Source organism: Scyliorhinus torazame, chromosome 7 (assembly GCF_047496885.1).
Source record: "Scyliorhinus torazame isolate Kashiwa2021f chromosome 7, sScyTor2.1, whole genome shotgun sequence".
NCBI lineage: Eukaryota > Metazoa > Chordata > Chondrichthyes > Carcharhiniformes > Scyliorhinidae > Scyliorhinus > Scyliorhinus torazame.
In genome coordinates this window covers 120,422,450-120,441,679 of record NC_092713.1, presented here as the reverse complement: position 1 = coordinate 120,441,679, position 19,230 = coordinate 120,422,450, and the positions used below count along the sequence as shown (strand labels likewise).

At 44.9% G+C, this 19,230-nt stretch overlaps 1 protein-coding gene across 4 annotated transcripts in view; it reads right to left on the bottom strand.

Annotated features, from left to right (window-relative positions):
• The window catches only part of gpsm2 (G protein signaling modulator 2), a 118,595-nt gene extending 101,133 nt beyond the window's left edge, over positions 1-17,462 (bottom strand). For 2 of the 4 annotated variants that reach the window (XM_072511410.1, XM_072511411.1), the window contains exons 1-2: positions 17,171-17,462; positions 2,493-2,790 (exon numbers count right to left, since the gene is read on the bottom strand). In XM_072511410.1, coding sequence (XP_072367511.1) covers positions 2,493-2,551 — 59 coding nt within the window. In that variant the 5' untranslated portion in view covers positions 2,552-2,790; positions 17,171-17,462. The remainder of the gene's footprint in view (positions 1-2,492; positions 2,791-17,170) is intronic. The other 2 variants (XM_072511408.1, XM_072511409.1) reach the window with 1 other exon arrangement.
• Positions 17,463-19,230: the final 1,768 nt, after the last annotated feature.

The following is a 19,230-nucleotide window of genomic DNA, read 5'->3' as shown; positions in this document are numbered from 1 at the left end:
ACAGGAAGGTCGAGAAAGAGGCTTCTGGTCGGGCCGGGAGTCCTCTTTGTTCCACTGCCCACCTCGTGGTCGCCGCTGGGGAGGTCGGTCTTTGCCGTTGGCACCGCTCGGTCCCCCGCTTTGGTCCGGGCCGCCGCTTGTCTTGCCCGCGTTCTACTGCCATGCAGGGGGGGGCGCCCAGTCTGGCCGGTTTGTGCGCTTCGGTGCAAGTTTTTTTTTGGGGGGGGGGGGGGAAACGCGACTGTGTTCCCCCCCCTCTAGAGCTCCGTTGCCGTGACCGTCTCTTCCCCTGCCAGACGGCGTCTCTCGAAATTAGCAAACATGACACCATGTTTAAAAAAGGAGGTAGGCAGAAAGCAGGTAATTATAGGCCAGTTAACTTAACATCGGTAATAGGGAAGATACTGGAATTATCAAGGAAGAAATAGCGAGGCATCTGGCTGGAAATTGTCCCATTGGGCAGACGCAGCATGGGTTCAGAACGGGCAGGTCATGCCCAACTAATTTAGTGGAATATTGTGAGGACATTACCAGTGTGGTAGGACAATGGATGTGGTATATCTGGATTTCCAGAAAGCTTCTGACAAGGTGCCACACCAAGGTTGCTGCATAAGATAATGATGCTGGAAGTGCAGAAGTCTACAAAGGGATTTGGATAGTTTAAGTGAATGGGCTAGGGTCTGGCAGATGGAATACAATGTTGACAAATGTGAGGTTATCCATTTTGGTTGGAATAACAGCAAAAGGGATTATTATTTAAATGATAAAATATTAAAACATGCTGCTGTGCAGAGAGACCTGGGTGTGCTAGTGCATGAGTTGCAAAAAGTTGGTTTACAGGTGCAACAGGTGATTAAGAAGGCAAATGGAGTTCTGTCCTTCATTGCTAGAGGGATGGAGTTAAAGACTTGGAAGGTTATGCTGCGACTGTATAAAGGTGTTAGTGAGGCCACACCTGGAGTATGGTGTTCCGTTTTGGTCTCCTTACCCGAGAAAGGACTTACTGGCGCTGGAGGGTGTGCAGATGAGATTCACTAGGTTAATCCCAGAGTTGAGGGGGTATTACGAGGAGAGGTTGAATAGACTGGTACGGTACGCATCAAAATTTAGAAGGCTGCGGAGGGATCTTATAGAAACATATAAAATTATGAAGAGAATAGATAGGATAGATGTGGGGAGGTGGTTTCCACTGGCGGGTGAAAGCAGAACGAGGGGGCATAGCCTCAAAATAAGGAGAAATAGATTTACGACTGAGTTTAGGAGGAACCTCTTCGCCCAAAGGGTTGTGAATCTATGGAATTCCCTGCCCAGTGACGCAGTTGAGGCTCCTTCATTAAATGTTTTCAAGATAAAGTTTTTTGAAGAATAAAGGAATAAAGGGTTATGGTGTTCAGGCAGGAAAGTGGAGCCGAGTCCACAAAAGGTCAGCCATGATTTCATTGAATGGCGGTGCAGGCTCGAAGGGCCAGAGTGCCTACTCCTGCTCCTAGTTCTTAAAATTCTAACAGGATTGGACAGGGTTGATGCAGGTAGGGTGTTCCCAATGGTGGGTGCGTCCAGAACCAGGGGTCACAGTATGAGGATACAGGAGAGACCATTTAGAACAGAGATTAGGAGAAATGTCTTCGCCCAGAGACTAGTGAGCCTGTGGAAGCAGTGGAGTCTAAAACGTGTATGGTTTCAAGAAGCAGCTAGATATGGTACTTAGGCCAAGGGGATCAAAGGATATGGGGGAAAGCAGGATTAGGCAATTGAGTTGGATGATCAGCCATGATCATAATGAATGGCGGAGCGGGCTTGAAGGACCGAATGGTCTCCTCCTGCTCCTCTTTTTTTCTACCTTGCAGAATGAGCCTACCTTGTTTGTTTTCATTATAGTGTATGGGGATGGTGTTGAGGGGGAAGGTCCAACAAAAATTTAACATGTGGAAGACCAGCTTGGGGGTCGGTTTAGCTCACTTAGCTAAACAGCTGGTTCATCATACAGAGCAAGGCCAGCAGCGCAGGTTCAATTTCCATACCAGCCGCATTCTCAACTTTGCCCCTCGCCCAAGGTGTGGTGATCCTCAGGTTAAATTACCACCAGCCAGCTCTCCTCTTCAAATGGGAAAGCAGCCTATGGTCATCTGGGACTATGGTGACTTTACCGTACCTATTTTTGTTGAAAATTGGTGTCATACAGAAGAAAAATTTATAGTTTCTCTTTCTGCCGAGCCATTTCAGCAAATAATTAAGTCATGGACTAAAAGAAAGGGAAACTATGAAGAATGGAAAGTAAATTTAGGAAGGGTGAAGTTGTATTTTTAGACCATTTAAGTAAGCTTTTTATATTTGCACCCCTTTACTGCAAGTGATACAAGATTCTGTTTAAAAGTAGATCTTTTTTGAAACACTGCTAAATTATAAGGCAAATATTTTGTTACTTTATCAACATATTGATCATAAATCAAATGAAAATGTACTAGTTACCACAAAAATGGAAAATATCCTACCTGTAGCGGATATGATAAGGGTGTTCACGCAAGTTGAACAAAATATCACTTGCATCCATTCAGTTGCAGTATATGACAACACTCATATCCACTATAGGCTCCAGAAGAATGCCAATTCCTCTTAATTTAAGAAAATTCAATTAAATGCTGAAGAGAAAGGCTCCATAGTATGATAGTTTTGGGAATGCTGACTACATACTAAGCTCGTTTCATTCTTCTTCTATGAAAAATTGTTTCAGCTCGTAAAAAAAATGTTGTGATTTCTTTTAGCAGTGGCCCCAGTTCCTTCAACTGTAATCTACAAAAGGAAACAGAAGAATGTTTGCATGAAGTCTCATAATAAACCTACAGCTCATACACATAACCCTTAAATGACTGCCAGCATCAGTGACTACCAACAAAGGCAGAAATTTCATGTAAATTTTGCCAAGTAATAAATGTTGTACAATAAATTGAAAGCAAATAACACAGCCTTCACTTATTTTAAAGGATTGGTGCAAAATGCTAGCTCTAGTATTTTATTCTTCTTTAATATAAAAATGGTAAGTCACAGTTGTTTTAAAAATTACAAGGATCCGAAAAGTGACAATAGTCCATTATAGTCGCAGTGATACGCTGCAGAAATTTATACAACTTAGAAATGTAAAGAATAAAATCCAACATTCAATCATGTGAAGCACATCCTAAAGATTCATTTTGTTCTGCTCAATCCAGGCTTTAAATTATTTAAATAGGTAAAAAGGTGGATCTCACCAATGATGGCTTATTTTTTATGGCACAAAACCAAGATAATGTGAGCGTTAAGTAAATTTCTCAAAATAGAAGAATGGAAAATTGAAGCAAATTCGAAATTTATTTTTTATAAGTAATTATGAACCTCATAGCTTTAAATGTGCAGTCATTTCTATAATTGCTGGATTCTTCAATCTGGAGACTAAGTGCTGCCGCTGGAGATGAATCACAGAAACTGCGTGCTCCCGCTGGGAGCGCTGACCAGGAGAAATTCAGATCACGCAAATGAGGCAGCACACGGCCCACAGGCAGCCCAAGAGATTCCCAGCCTTGCTGACGTATGATTCGCTGCGGTCAGGACTCGGGTTAATAGCCAGACAAGCTGGAGCAGCTTGTAAGCGTTCCACTCACCAGAGACTGTCATTCAGTCAAGCTGCACAAAGACCTGCTCCAAGGTTTTGGAAGTCGGAGATCGACATAATTTTAGATGCCATTGAGGAGAGGAAGGACATCCTCTTGTCCAGGGTAGGGCAGAGACTCAAGCCCATCATTCTCAAGAAAGCCAATAAAAAAATTAAACCATCATTTGGTGGAATCCACCATTTACCTATCAGTACTGCCAGACTCACCAGGAAGGCCAGCATGCAATGCCAAATGAAGACAACTCGGGTAAGTCAGCACCCCTGTGCCCCTGGCATCACTCCCATCCCATACCTCTCAAATCAGCCCCAACCCTCCCCTGGAGGCCAACAACACCCCACCTCCTGCATCTATCTCCCTTACAACCCACCCTCCACAAAAGTCAAACAGTCCTCTTTGGCCAGAACCTTGTACTCACATGCCACCAGCTACAGACCCCTGCCCCTCCATAAAACATTCCAGTGTCGCATTATGTCCCCAAGGATAAGGTGGTTAATAATTGCTGGGAAAGCCAGAAGACAGGAGAGGGCATCCTGGATGTGTGTGTGTGTGTGGGGTGGGTGGGGAAGAGAGGTGGTTGGGCAGTGGAGTTGCTAGTGGCCTGGCCTACTAATTGGTAAAATCGAGAGTGATGAGGTTGTTCCATGTGCAACGATCTTGGAGCACGTTAGGTGGCTAGCCCTGACAGCTCAGACTCCATGCCCGGATCCCCCTAGACACCATCCTCATCCTCTTAGTCAGATGAGGTCTGCCATTCTTCCTCCTCTCCCAGCATGTCACTCCACTATTGCGCACTGTTATGAACAACATAGCACACCACCACGATGCTCGCGATCTCTGGGACTGTACTAGAGCGAACCACCAGAGCAGTCCAGGCATGGAAAGCGCATCTTGAGCCCACCGATGCACCACTCAAGACGCTCCTTGTTGCTGCAGGAGCATAATTATAACGGTTTCCCTCCGCCTTGATCTGCGACCTCCGCATTGGCGTTATTAGCCATTACCTCAGCATGTAACCCTAGTCGCCCACTAGTCAACTCCTCACCCAAGGCACCGCCTCGAAGGTGCCAGGAGCCGACAGGTATACCAGGATGTTCACACTGCCTGGATATCAAGCATAGGCGTGAATGATGTTCAGCTGATGGTGGCACACCAACTGCACATCCATGGAGTGGAAGCCCTTCCTACTGAAGAGCACACCTTGTCAAACCGGTGCTAGGAGGACGACATGCATGCCATCAATGGCCCCCTAGACCTTGGGCATGCCAGCATTGGCTGCAAACCCTATTGCTCGGGCATTTTGCAGGGCTTGGACCAGTTTGAAGGTGATACAGTCGGAATCCCGGGCGCATAAGGCATCAATGCTAAGGACGTTTGCTAGGTCCCACACAGGTCCCCGGTCAAGCTCTGGAATAAGCCGGAGGCATAAATGTTCAGAGTGACCATCACCTTGACAGCCACCAGGAGCAGGTGTCCATCTTCATATCCCTGCAGTGCCAGATGCACCACCAACTGGCACAGGTGGTACATGGTCTCTCTGGTGAGCCGGAGTCGGTGACGGCACACAACAGTCCAGTAGCTCCTCGAAGGCCAGGCACCAATGGTATACATATGGCCTGTTGCAGCGCCTTCTTAGCACCTCCTCAGTCTGTTGGACGGCTGGCACCAGAGCCTCACCTGCTGGTCCCTGCTCTTCTGGTGTTCTGCTCGTCAGGTGTCCTGCTCGTCAGACACACAGCTGACACAAGTTTTAAATGGTTATGCTATTTCAAAGCATTTCTCATGAATTACATAAAATGACTACCAAAATAATATGGCAAACTTATCATTTCAGTAGAATCCATACAGTGCAGAAGGCCATTTGGCCCAACAGGTCTGCTCCGACCCTCGGAAAGAGTACCCTACCTCAACCAACCCCTGCTCTATTCCTCTAATGCCGTAACCCCACCTGACCTGCACATCTTTGGGAACTAAGGAGCAATTTAGCATGGCCAATCCTCCTAATCTGCACATTAGTTTTGGATTGCATTTCATAATTGGGCAAAAAGGGCCTTTCCTCCCATTTAAAACATTTTCAATCCTACCCCAACTACTTCGTGGAATTGATGTTTGGCAAATTTAATTGAGGAGGCAGACCGAAACAGTTGGATGATGCCTTAGCAAAAACACTGAGAAAGTGATTCAAATATTCACGAAATGGGATTAAAGGATAATTCAACTCCTAAACAAATAGAAATGCCAGGATATTTCAAGAGTTAAAAGGAAAAACAATCCACAAGCCATGCGTCAGTACCTTTGCAGAAAACATCAGCTTTACATGCTCCTAACAAGAGGTTACATCTATTAAATAGTCAACTTAAAAGCAGGATTATAATGGCAGAGGGTCTGATTTAACAATGTTCAGCAGAAATAGCTGTATTCGCTACATGGTTCCCACGGTAATCACTGTTTCATAGAATTTTTAGTGCAGCAGGAGGCCATTCGGCCCATCGAGTCTTTACCAACCCTTGGAAAGAGCACCCTACTTAAGCCCATGCCTCCACCCTATCCCCATAACCCCACCTAACCTTTTGGACACTAAGGGGCAATTTAGCATGACCAATCCACTGAACCCGCAGAGACACCAGAGGCCAGAATTGAAGCTGGGTCCTTGGAGCTGTGAGGCAGCAGTGCTCACCACTGTGCCACTGTTGCCTTTTTTTACCTACTGTAAATACGGCAATCAATGAAGTTACCCTCCTTTCTTTGGATATCTAGATTATATTGCTCAGAGTCACCAGGTATCAAATGATACCATCACAAGGTTCAACCGGCTATCGATCAAAGAGCCAAACACCAGTTAGTTAGTTCAAGACCAAGGGTTCTTTATTTACACACACAATTAATCATGCAACATAGACACTACTAGTTAAACTACACCTATCAACTATGACAACCTGTACTTAACTTCAGGCACCCGGCTTAGGTCAGAGGAACAGTGGCCGTTGTTCGATTCTGGATCTAACGGGTCTGTAGGAGTAACTGCTGCTCAGCTAGGCTCATCCGTCTGGTAGCGGGCGTTCAACTTGAACCTGGTGGTGCTGCAATTGGAGGTAGACTTTGCCGGAGCGCCAGGTCCAAGAGAGGCCGAACACATGGTGGTCTCTCATTTTATCCTTGGGGGTTTTAGCGGTTTTTTGGGCGGTCCTTCAGTTTGGACCCTACTAATTGGGTAATTCTTGATCACGGTGTTCGATTTGAACCAATAAAGCAGCGGGTGCCTTGATGGCTGGGCGTGTCCTAGGCGGTCATTGACCCTGTTGTTTACGCTTCCCGAGTAGAGGGAGTGGCGCCGAAATGTCTGGGGTTGTATCGGTCGTTCAACTTTCAGTCCTTTGTCTGGCGGAGATGGGCCATCAAATGCTAATCGGTTGGGGATTTCGATACCGTCTGGATTCTTCACTCGCAAATATACATTCAGGCTCTGAGCCTGCCTGAATCTTGCATTGTCCATTTTTCCCGCTCTGCTTTGTGTCCATCCCTGTTCCTGGTTGTAAGTGGCCATCCCAGATGGCTACACCACCGTGCCGTGTTTCTTGTATAAGAGTTGATATTTCTTGGCATTGGTTAATGACTACACTGCTCATTTCACAGTAATTATTTCTATCTTTGTCTCTTTCACCGTTTCGCTTTATGCTCAAAATACTTTATCATCAGGTTGCCTTGGATTCTTTTGATAAATCTAACTTCCCTCCAAATTGTCTTTTTTCCCCTCTGTAGCCTCTCTGCTTCCTCCTCATCCTCAACCCAACTGCAGATGGTGATGTTAGGGCGGCGAGCAGGATTGCATTTCTGCTCCATGTCAGATAGACTGCCGAGGTCAGTGAATTAAAAGCATTTGGCATCCATATCATAGAGGGAAACAATTTAGAAACTTATCATCTAGTTGTATTTGCACAACAAAAAAAAAATTCTATCATCAGCAATAGCCATGGTTGATTCAGCACCATTCATTTGCACACAATTTGCGGCTAGGCGTCTTTAGTGGGCGTCCCAGGAGAGGGAGCATGAAGAGCTCTGCGGCACCATCAAGGCCTTCCGTGCCAGGTGGGCATCATGGGTACTGGGTGTCTTATTGACCCCCTTAATTTGGTGGTTAAGTTTCATTTGTAATTTGGTTTTGCTTGGATCCCTTAAATTTATCACTCAGGTGGTTTGTTTTTTTTCCTTGGTTATTTGATTTGCATGCCTCTGCTGCTCCCGACTGTGGCGTGCTCTCTCACCAATATCTGGGAACACGAGCAAGGCCGAGGCAGATCTGGAGTATATGGCCCATCAAAAGCTCTGCCACCGCTACACCAGTCTCAGCATGTGGGGTGGTATGGTAACAAAATATAAATCTGGTCAGTCATGTGTCGAGAGACCTCGAGGTCTGCTTCTTCCAGCCTCTTTTAAATATGTTTTGCACCGCCCTACCGGCCAGTCCATTCGAAGTTGGGTGGTACAGAGCCATGAGGATGTGCCGCACCCAGTTTGCCTTGACAAAACCCCAAACACTTCGCTAGTAAAAGGCGTGGCGTTGTTGGTGGCCAACACCTCTGGGATATCCGGTGTACTGAATGAGTCACAGTTTTTCAATCTTTGACTTCGAAGTAGTGGACGACATCCTGTGGACCTCTAACCACTTTGAATGGCCATCCACAACTAGAAGCATGAAGTCCTGGAAACGAACAGCATAGTCAGCATGAAGCCGCAGCCAAGGCAGGTGGGAGCTTCTGCTGCTCATGGCAAAAGCCGCACTGCAGAGCCAGCCGCTTTATCTCCACATTCAGGCCTGGCCACCAGACCCAACTTCGGGCGAGCGTTTACATCTTTGATATTCCTGGGTGCCCGTTATGCAGATCTCGCAGAATAAAGTCCTGACCTTTAGCGCATAGAACATACAGTGCAGAAGGAGGCCATTTGGCCCATCGAGTCTGCACCGACCCACTTAAGCTCTCACTTCCACCCTATTCCCATAACCCAATAACTCCTCCTAACCTTTTTGGACACGAAAGGCAATTTAGCATGGCCAAACCGCTTAACCCGCACGTCTTTGGACTGTGGGAGAAAACCGGAGCACCCGGAGGAAACCCACGCAGACACGGCAGAACGTGCAGACTCCGCACAGACAGTGACCCAGCGGGGAATCAAAACTGACCATGGCGCTGTGAAGCCACATTATTAACCACTATGCTACTGTGCTGCCCTTTGTGTGGGACCACAATGCAAGTTCCCCATAAAGAGGATGCCGCCTTGATGCTGAATTCCACTAGCTTAGTCAAAAAGGCCTGCAATTCGTTGGACAGTTTCGGTGTTGACCACTATGTAGCACAAGATGGGTATCTGCAGAGACTTCTTGAGAAGGCAGGTTCCGGCCTTCCCGCTGCTGCCGCCACGAGGGATACAGGACAGAGTTGTCTCCAGTACATGGGTGGGAGAGGGGAAGGTATCAGATATCTACCAGGAACTTTTGAAATCGGAGGAAACTCGGTGGAGGAGCTCAAGGGCAAGTGGGAAGGTGAGCTCGGGGGAGAGATAGAGACGGGTCTGTGGGCGGATGCCCTAAGCAGGGTTAATACATCCTCATCATGTGCCAGGCTTAGCCTGATACAGTTCAAGGTAGTCCACCGGGCACACATGACAGTGGCCCGGATGAGCATGTTTTTTGGAGTAGAGGACAGGTGTGCGAGGTGCGCGGGAAGCCCAGCAAATCATGTCCACGTGTTTTGGGCATGCCTGAATCTTAGAGGGTTTTAGCAGTGTTTCGTTAGGGTGATGTCCACGGTACTCAAAACACGAGTGGTGCCGAGTCCAGAGGTGGCAAACTTTGGAGTGTCGGAAGAACCGGGAGTCCAGGGGGTGAAAGAGGACGACGTTTTAGCCTTTGCCTCCCTGGTAGTCCGGAGACGGATCTTATTAATGTGGAGGGACTCGGAGCTCTCGAGTGCAGAGACCTGGGTTAGTGACATGGCTGGGTTTCTCAGTCTCGAGAAAATAAAGTTCGCCTTAAGGAGGGTCAATGTAAGGTGCAAGGGTTCACCCGGAGGTGGCAGCCGTTCGTCGACTTTCGAGGAAAATTAAAATTTCAGCAGAATGCAAAAAGGGGGGGGGGGGTGCAGGCTGTTATCTTATGGTTGGGGTGTGTGAAGATTGTGATGGGGGTGGAAATGTTTATTGTACCATGTATATGTTGCTGTTATTATTATAAAAATTGCAAATACCCTAATAAAAATATTTTTTTTTTAAATAAAATGGATTATGCCAAATCAGCATATAAACTTACATGGAATTCTTCATAAGTTCTTATACAACCCATACAGTTGGTGTTTGATCAAGAATTTAGCCTGGAAATTTCTTTGTACAAATGTTAATGCAGAAACACACAATATGCGCAATGAATTCCTCCTTATTTTTAAATAGATGTATTCACCCATTTATTGTCAATAGTGGAAACAGTAAATTGATACGGGCACATCAATCATTCATGTGATAGCACCATTTCCAGGCTTTTGTTACCAAATGCAACAAACTCTCTAGATTGTAAATAAAACCGGAGGTCCAAAAGGACATCTACATTTTTAACACCAATGAAACACTATCCAAATTAAAATTTTAAAACCTCGTTTTTTTGAAGAGAAAGGTAAACTTAATTCAAAATTCTCGGTTGTAACTGCAATATTCTCATCAAACTAAATAATTTGGATCCACTTCCAGAGCATGGACCTCTAACAATGCAAGTTGAAACAAGTGCAGGGAAACAGTGCGAAAACATATTAAAATCAAATTATAAGAAAATGTTAGTTCTAATGGAGTCATAACGATATAGTTAAAATATCTTTAATCCCATACAGGAATTGTGGTTTTATTTCAAATGTCCTGCATGACCTTTGTTAAAATTGAATTTTAATATCTACCAACCATCAAAGGGGTGCAAAAAGGTCTCAACCCTCAATGAAATAGATAGATGATTGACATTATAGTATAAATAAGAAACAAAAGTAATTCTGGCATTAACAAACAACTTGTGCAACAAATAGGTGTGCAATCTTTTTCTGGATACTAGAACAGCATTGATAAAAGGAGAAATATTTGGCCAGCCCACTTAACAAGCTTAGAGGCTCTGGGCTGAATTATACCAAATATGCTCCTCTTACATATAGAAATATCTGTATCGGAGCTAAGTGGGTCAACTAACAAAGAATTGCAACATAGTCTGACAATCAAGTCTACTTTGACTAGAGTTACTGTAGGACAGCAGTAGCCCTGGGGTAGAAGTAGGGATTTGGATTCAAACAGTAAATCAATGACAAAAAACACAAAAACTAAAATTCTTAAATTTATGAAAACTGCCAGAACCCCATCCCCTCAAAATATATTTTAAAATCCAACTTACAGAAAATAAATTCTCAAATAAAATTCCATGCTCCATTAAGATGTTTAGCTTTCTGTACATGGTAATTAGTAGGTTCCATCATCATAGAATTTACAGTGCAGAAGGAGGCCATTCGGCCCATCGAGTCTGCACCGGCTCTTGGGAAGAGCACCCTACCCAAGGTCAACACCTCCCCCCTATCCCCATAACCCAGTAACCCCACCCAACACTAAGGGCAATTTTGGACACTACGGGCAATTTATCATGGCCAATCCACCTAACCTGCACATCTTTGGACTGTGGGAGGAAACCGGAGCACCCGGAGGAAACCCACGCACACACGGGGAGGATGTGCAGGCTCCGCACAGACAGTGACCCAAGCCGGAATCGAACCTGGGACCCTGGAGCTGTGAAGCAGTTGTGCTATCCACAATGCTACCGTGCTGCCCTCCATGAAACACTACAATCATTCTACAGCATTGGATCTTCATTAAACCACTTTAGCAAAAACACATTGTGGTCAGGGCCATAAACAACAATGAAAGTGGACCTAAATATTGAGAATGTGCAAATACAGAACATAAATATTAATGATAACACATGCAAATAGAGTTAAAGTTTCCAGAAATCATGCTAATGCTGCATTGTACTTTGGGCAAGCTGAACTTAGAATATTACAAATCAGTCATAGTCACCTCCCCACAAGAAACCACACAAGCCAAATGGACATCACAGAGAACATTAACAAATCTGGTGTCATGATAGAAGAGCTATGACTAGCTAAGTGAGGGCTCTTCAACCCTGAAGACACATATCGGGCTTTGCAGCAGCAAGCAAGATAAAATATTGCTTTGGATTTCATACCAAGGAAGCAGGATAAATTGGTATAGTTTCAGGGACCTGAATTGCAAGATTAGAACACAATAGGAAAGTATTTATTTTATACAATCATAAACAGCTAGAGCAGATCGGCAGGGGTCAATGAGATTACAAAACGGAAACAACTGGAAGTTGCATTGGGAAGGAGGTACAAAAGAACAACAAACAAAGAACAAAGAAATGTACAGCACAGGAACAGGCCCTTCGGCCCTCCAAGCCCGTGCCGACCATGCTGCCCGACTAAACTACAATCTTCTACACTTCCTGGGTCCGTATCCTTCTATTCCCATCCTGTTCATATATTTGTCAAGATGCCCCTTAAATGTCCCTATCGTCCCTGCTTCCACTACCTCCTCCGGTAGCGAGTTCCAGGCACCCACTACCCTCTGCGTAAAAAACTTGCCTCGTACATCTACTCTAAACCTTGCCCCTCTCACCTTAAACCTATGCCCCCTAGTATTTGACCCCTCTACCCTGGGGAAAAGCCTCTGACTATCCACTCTGTCTATGCCCCTCATAATTTTGTATACCTCTATCAGGTCTCCCCTCAACCTCCTTCGTTCCAGTGAGAACAAACCGAGTTTATTCAACCACTCCTCATAGCTAATGCCCTCCATACCAGGCAACATTCTGGTAAATCTCTTCTGCACCCTCTCTAAAGCCTCCACATCCTTCTGGTAGTGTGGCGACCAGAATTGAACACTCTACTCCAAGTGTGGCCTAACTAAGGTTCTATACAGTTGTTACTTTGGAAGAACAATCTTAAAAGGACCTTCCTCATCTGAACCCATCTTGTGATCTTACAAATGTTAAACCCAAAAGATCCAACATATCAACAATACAAGTTTTTTGTTTTTTGTTTTTTTAAATGGAGTTCCAAAATGGTTACCTTTGTCTCTACATAAATGCTGGCTGAAGAACTTGCGTTATAATTACTGTTGTACCAAATGATACGCATAATTATCAACATGGCAGTTAGATATTATCAAAGTGTCATAATCCTTTGAAGCACTAGTCCATACTAGGATCTGAAGAGAATTTTACTTGTGTAACAGTGCAGCAAAAGGGCTAATTATCATAGCTTCTTTTGAGGTTGCACATTCCAATTCTAGTCTTTAAATTAAGATTTACAAAAGCGGTTTTTCAATATATCCATAATAAAGGAAAATAACTTGCATTTATATAGTGCTCGTCACAACCTCAGGACATTCAATGAAGTGCATTCACTGTTGTAATATAGGTAACACGGCAAGGGCCCGCAAACTAACAATGAGATAATGACCAAATAATGTTTTACTGATGGTGTTGAGGAGAAAAATATTAGACAGGACACCAGGGTTTATTCCACTTCTCAGAATACAGTCATGGGATACTAACATATACCAGAGAGAGCAAACAAGTCAGTGGGTTAAAGTATCATCCAAAAAGCAGTACCTCGAGCGATGCAACATTTCCTCAGTACTGCACGGATGTCAGCCTTGATTATGTATCATTCAGAGGGTGCTTTTTGTGTATCAGGGGCACCACAACACTTCCCAAAATATGCTTATTTAGGCCACCAAGAGTTTTATCACTGCAGGGTGGCCTTATTTAAAGGCAATCAGTAGGAACAGACTTTTCTTCCAAAGGGTGGGCAAGCAGTATGCCCAGTGCTTCTCCCCCACCTCAAAAATCCAGCCCGTTAACTCTATTTTTCCTTCCAAGTAATGCTGCCTAACTTCAGAGAATTTCCAGCATTTTCTGATTTACCCCTGCACCAATCGTTGTAGAACACCAATGCCCACATTTTGACAGAGTACCTATCCTTAACTCCTATTCTCTGTTCTCCTCTTTTCCCCCCTGACTCCACATCCTCTGATCTTAGCCAGGGGTATCAGCCATTTTCACATTTTGATGAATAAATAAGAATTTTGAATAAAACAGTATGAAGAAATTCTGGAAAATTAGCTGTTATTTAGGAGGTTACTCATGTTATTTTGACATTGAGTCAAGTAAAACTTTATCTTGGTTTGCTTTCAAGGGCCGACACAGTGGTGCAGTGGTTAGCACTGTTGCCTCATGGCGCCAAGGCAACCTGGGTTCAATCCCAGCCCACTGTCAGTGTGGAGTTTCTCCCCGTGTCTACGTGGGTCTCACCCCCATAACCCAAAGATGTGTAGGTTAGGTAGATTGGCCACGCTAAATTGGAAAAAAAGAATTGGGTACTCTAAATTTATATAAGTTTGCTTTCTGGAACTGAAATTAATGAAGCATCAAATTCAGTTACTGAGTTACCATCTTTTGAACAGTAATTTGCATGTGGTACTGGTGATTGCCATATGCTGTCCAATGGCATATTTTAATTGTTGTACGCTAGATCAGGTATACAGATGATCACAATGCGGAATAATGTTAATTGACAGAATAGTGTGATAGGGCGCAAGCGTCATGTGGACTAGCCAGAAAATGATCTTTAAATGTAAGCTCTGTAACATCTGCATTAAAAGCACTAATAATAATAATCTTTATTAGTGTCACAAGTAGGCTTACATTAACACTGCAATGAGGTTACTGTGAAAATCTAGCAACGGTTCACTACTCTTCAGTACAGTATTTTGCTGTAATTATTCAGCAAGTGGGCAGCACGGTGGCACAGTGGTTAACACTGCTGCTTCACAGCTCCAGGGACCCGGGTGACTGTATGGAGTTTGTACATTCTCCCCGTTCTGCGTGGGTTTCCTCCCACAGTCCAAAGGTGTGCAGGTTAGGTGGCTTGGCCATGCTAAATTGCCTCTCAAGTGCCCAAAAGGTTAGGTAGGATTAAGGGGATAGGGTGGAGGTGTGGGCTTAAGTAGGATGCTCTTTCTCAGGGCCGGTGCAGACTCGATGGACCAAAGGCCTCCTTCTACACTGTAAATTCTATGATTTTAAGGTTACAATTTGCAAAAAAAATATAAAGTCCTACACTATAAACACTTTGCATCTGTGATCCAAAATAATACTAGGTATAAAACAGCTTTGATGAAAACGAAGTACAGCATCGCAAAAATCATTAGCTGTTATTTAATTCCGCTCAGAAACATCTAAACAACACCATGTACAAAAATCACATTCCTTTCAGTGAATATTAAAGATGATCTTGTGTGCACAATTTGAAAATATTACAAGAATATTGATTCAGATGACTTGCACACTTTCTACTCTCTTGCTAAAATGACAATTTTCACCATAAATATATGCTGCCTATATATTGCCTGTTGCATTACATCACAAAGCAAACCAAGTTACAACAAATTTCACGTTAGACTTTACCGATGCTGCATTTGGATTGACTGGACCCAGCGGTTACAGAATCTTTGCCAATTAGGCAAAGAGAAGCAGTCCTTAACAGACTGCCTAATATCCATCATTAATTTCATAGAATTTACAGTGCAGAAGGAGGCCATTCGGCCCATCGGGTCTGCGCCAGCTCTTGGAAAGAGCACCCTACCCAAGGTCAACACCTCCACCCTATCCCCATAACCCAGTAACCCCACCCAACATTAAGGGCAATTTGGAACACTAAGGGCAATCTATCATGGCCAATACACCTAACCTGCACATCTTTGGACTGTGGGAGGAAACCGGAGCACCCGGAGGAAACCCACGCACACACAGGGAGGATGTGCAGACTCCGCACAGACAGTGACCCAAGCCGGAATCGAACCTGGGACCCTGGAGCTGTGAAGCAATTGTGCTATCCACAATGCTACCGTGCTACCCACAAATTTAAATGGATAGAAAAGGTTGGGGAGAGGGGTTCACAGCTGGCTTGTTATGCAGAACAAGGCCAGCAGCACGGATTAGATTCCCGTACCGGCATTTGGCGACTAGGGGCTTTTCACAGTAACTTCATTGAAGCCTACTTGTGACAATAAGCAATTATTATTATTATGGAAGTGCAATCTGCCAAACTTGAAATTCCTGTATATACTGTGCTGGAGATGTGGTAAGGGAAAACTCTGATACATTTTGTCTACTTGCTATTATTTTACAATTTATAATTTCTACTTGCCACTATTTTTCAATGTATATCTTTAAGACTTAGTGGGATTCAAACATGCAAATTTGCATTCTAACATTTCCTAAGTTACCAACTGTTTGTCTCCTTTTGTTCAAACTCAATGTCCCCCAACTCCAAATTGAAAAGTACGACATCCTCCTTCAGATTATAGACCACTTTAATATCGTCACGGTACTGGCAGTCTCATGCATCTCATTAATAAATCCCCAATGCTAAATTTGAGCACTACGGAGAAATCTGATTAAAGATTACCCCAGGGAGGTTCATAGAAACATAGAAGATAGGAAGAGGCCAGTCAGCGCTTCGAGCCTGCTCCTTCATTCATCATGATCATGGCTCATCATCAACTCAATTGCCTAATCCTGCTTTCTCCCCATAGCCCTTGATCCCATTCACCTCAAGTGCAATATCTAACCATCTCTTGAATGTATTCAATGTCTTAGCCTCAACTACTTCCTGTGGTAATGAATTCCACAGGCTCACTACTCTTTGGGTGTAGAAATGTCTCCTCATTTCTGTCCTAAATGGTCACCCCAAATCCTCAGGCGGTGGCCCCTGGTTTTGGACACACTCGCCATCAGGAACTTCCACCCTCTCTAGTCCTGATCTCTATGAGATTCCCCCCTCATTTGTCTGAACTCCAGCGAAAACTATCCAAACCTAGACAATCTCTCCTCATACATTCGTCCCGTCATCCCCGGAATCAGCCTGGCAAACCTTTGCTTGCACATCCTCGAGAGCAAGAACATCCTTCCCCAGGAAAGGAGACCAGAACTGCACAGAATGGGTGGATGAGTACTTAGAATAAATACTGATGCAATCAACACTCCAGGGTGAAGTCGTGATCACTTTTTAGCCCGGGTTAGCTTGTCAACGTTTAGCAGAGCGGCACACCTTAAAAACTTTGCTTCCATCACCTTCCTTTCCCTTAGTACTAACACCCCAAATAAAAGCTCCAATTACTAACACCCCAAATAAAAACTCCAATTACTAACACCCCAAATAAAAACTCCAATACTGAGTGAAAGTCAGGCTAAAAGGAAAACGTGCAGAGGCAAACTCGATTCTGATTAAACAGAAAAAGGCGATGGGAGAGAGAATGGCGAAACACATGAATTGGGACACATCGAGATAGTTTTTAAAAAGTGATATGGGGGGGGAATGAGGAGCCAAACAAGAAGGGGAAGGAGGGGAGAGATGTTTCATACTGACCACTTTCACAATCCCGGTCTCCTCGAGGGGTCTGCAGGCCGGGGTATGTCGGTGAGGCCGAACCCCAAACGGATCGCACTCCGAATGCGAACCTCGCTCTGAGTGAACGAGTGAAGAAGGCGCAGGTGTTTGAATCCGGGGATTGCAGCTTTGATCCTCTGCTGACCTGAGAAGGCTTTGCTCACCTGTCCTGAGTTTTAAACCCTCCCGGTGCTGCCGCTCAGCCCCGGCCGCATTCTGACAGGTTTTTACAGTTAGAAGCTGTCCTCCGCGAGCGAGGTCCGCCTCAGCGGCGGTTACATAAATTAGGCTAATGAGCGGTCCCCGTGCTCGCATTGGCTGAGATTTGAATTCGAGCTCGGAGGGGAGGGGGCGGGGCCCGCTGGCTGTTGTTATGGTGACGGAGCAGCTACAGGTCCGGCGGGAGGAAGTGGGAATACCGGAACCGGCGAGGGCCATTCGGCCCATCCGACTTCTGCTGACTTTGTTAAAGGACTATCCGATTACTCCGTCCTTTTTCCTGCAAGTGAATTTTTTTTTTAATTAGCCAATTTTCTTTTGAAAGTTAATATTAAATCGGCTTGTCCTCTATGATTGACACTCCTCCATGAGAAACTTTCTATCTGCTTTATTGTAGAATCATAGAGTTACACTGTGCAGCAAGAAGCCCTCGGGTCCATCATATCTGCACTAGCCATCAAGCACCTGATGCGACCATCAATTCACTGAGAGACACGTTGAGAAGTAAACCGTGGTTTTAATTAGCTTACAACTGAGCCTGGCTGTGACCAGTACAACAATGAATGTGGCCCCGCAGGTCAGCTGCCTTTATAATTAGGGGTGAGCCATGGGCGAGCCCGTACATGCCCTGACATATCCCCCTGTGGGGTAAGCCATACAATGGCCCATAGGTGGAGCCCACAGGGTTAAACACATAACGTAACACAATACAGCAGTAACATGATATCACAGTGCACTGGTGAATTAACAGTAGTTCCATTCACCACAGCACCTATCTATTCTCATCCCACTTTCCAACACTTGGAGTAAATGGGAAATGGGGGGGGGGTCTCTCCGCTGGCTGGAGTCATACCTGGCACAAAGGTGGTTTGAGGTCAATTATCTCAGCTCTAGGACATCACTGCAGGAGTTGCTCCGGGTCAAACCATCTTCAGCTGCTTCATCAATGACCATCATAAATTCAGAAGTGGGGATGTTTATGGAGGACTGCAAATGTTCAGCACCACTCACAACTCCTCAGCTAATGAAGCAGTCCATGTCCAAATGCAGCAAGATCTGGGAAATATCTAGGCCTGGGCTGACAAATAGCAAGTTATATTCACGCCACACAGGTGCCAGGCAATGACCATCTCTACAAGAGAAGATCTAACCATCGTCTTATGACGTTCAGTGGTATTAACACCACTGAATCCCCCACAATCAACATCCTGGGAGCTACCATTGATCAGAAACTGAACTGGACTAGCCCTATTAATGCTATGGCTACCAGGGCAGGTCAAAGGCTAGGAATCCTACAGCAAGTTACTTGCCTCCTGACCCCCAAAGCCTGTCCACCATCTACACGGCACAAGTCAGGAGTGTAATGGAATATTCTCCACTTGCCTAGAAGAGTGCAGCTCCAACAACACTTGACACCATCCAGGACAAGGCAGCCACTTGATTGATCCCCCTTCCACAAATATTCAAACTTTTCACCACCAATGAACATTGACAGCAAGATACACTGCAGTAACTTGCCAAGATTCCTTAGACAGCATCTTCCAAACCCAAGACCACTACCATCGATAAGTACAAGAGCAGCAGATACCTGGGAACCCCACCACCTAGAAGTTGCCTTTCAAGTCACTCATCACCCTGACTTGGAAATATATCGCCATTCCTTCACTGTCACTGGGGCAAAATTCTGGAACTCCCTCCCTAACAGCACTGTGGCTGTACCTACACCTCAGTGACTGCAGCGGTTCAAGAAAGCAACTCACCATCACCTTCTGAAGGGCAACTAGGGATGGGCAATAAATGCTGGCCTAACCAGCGACACC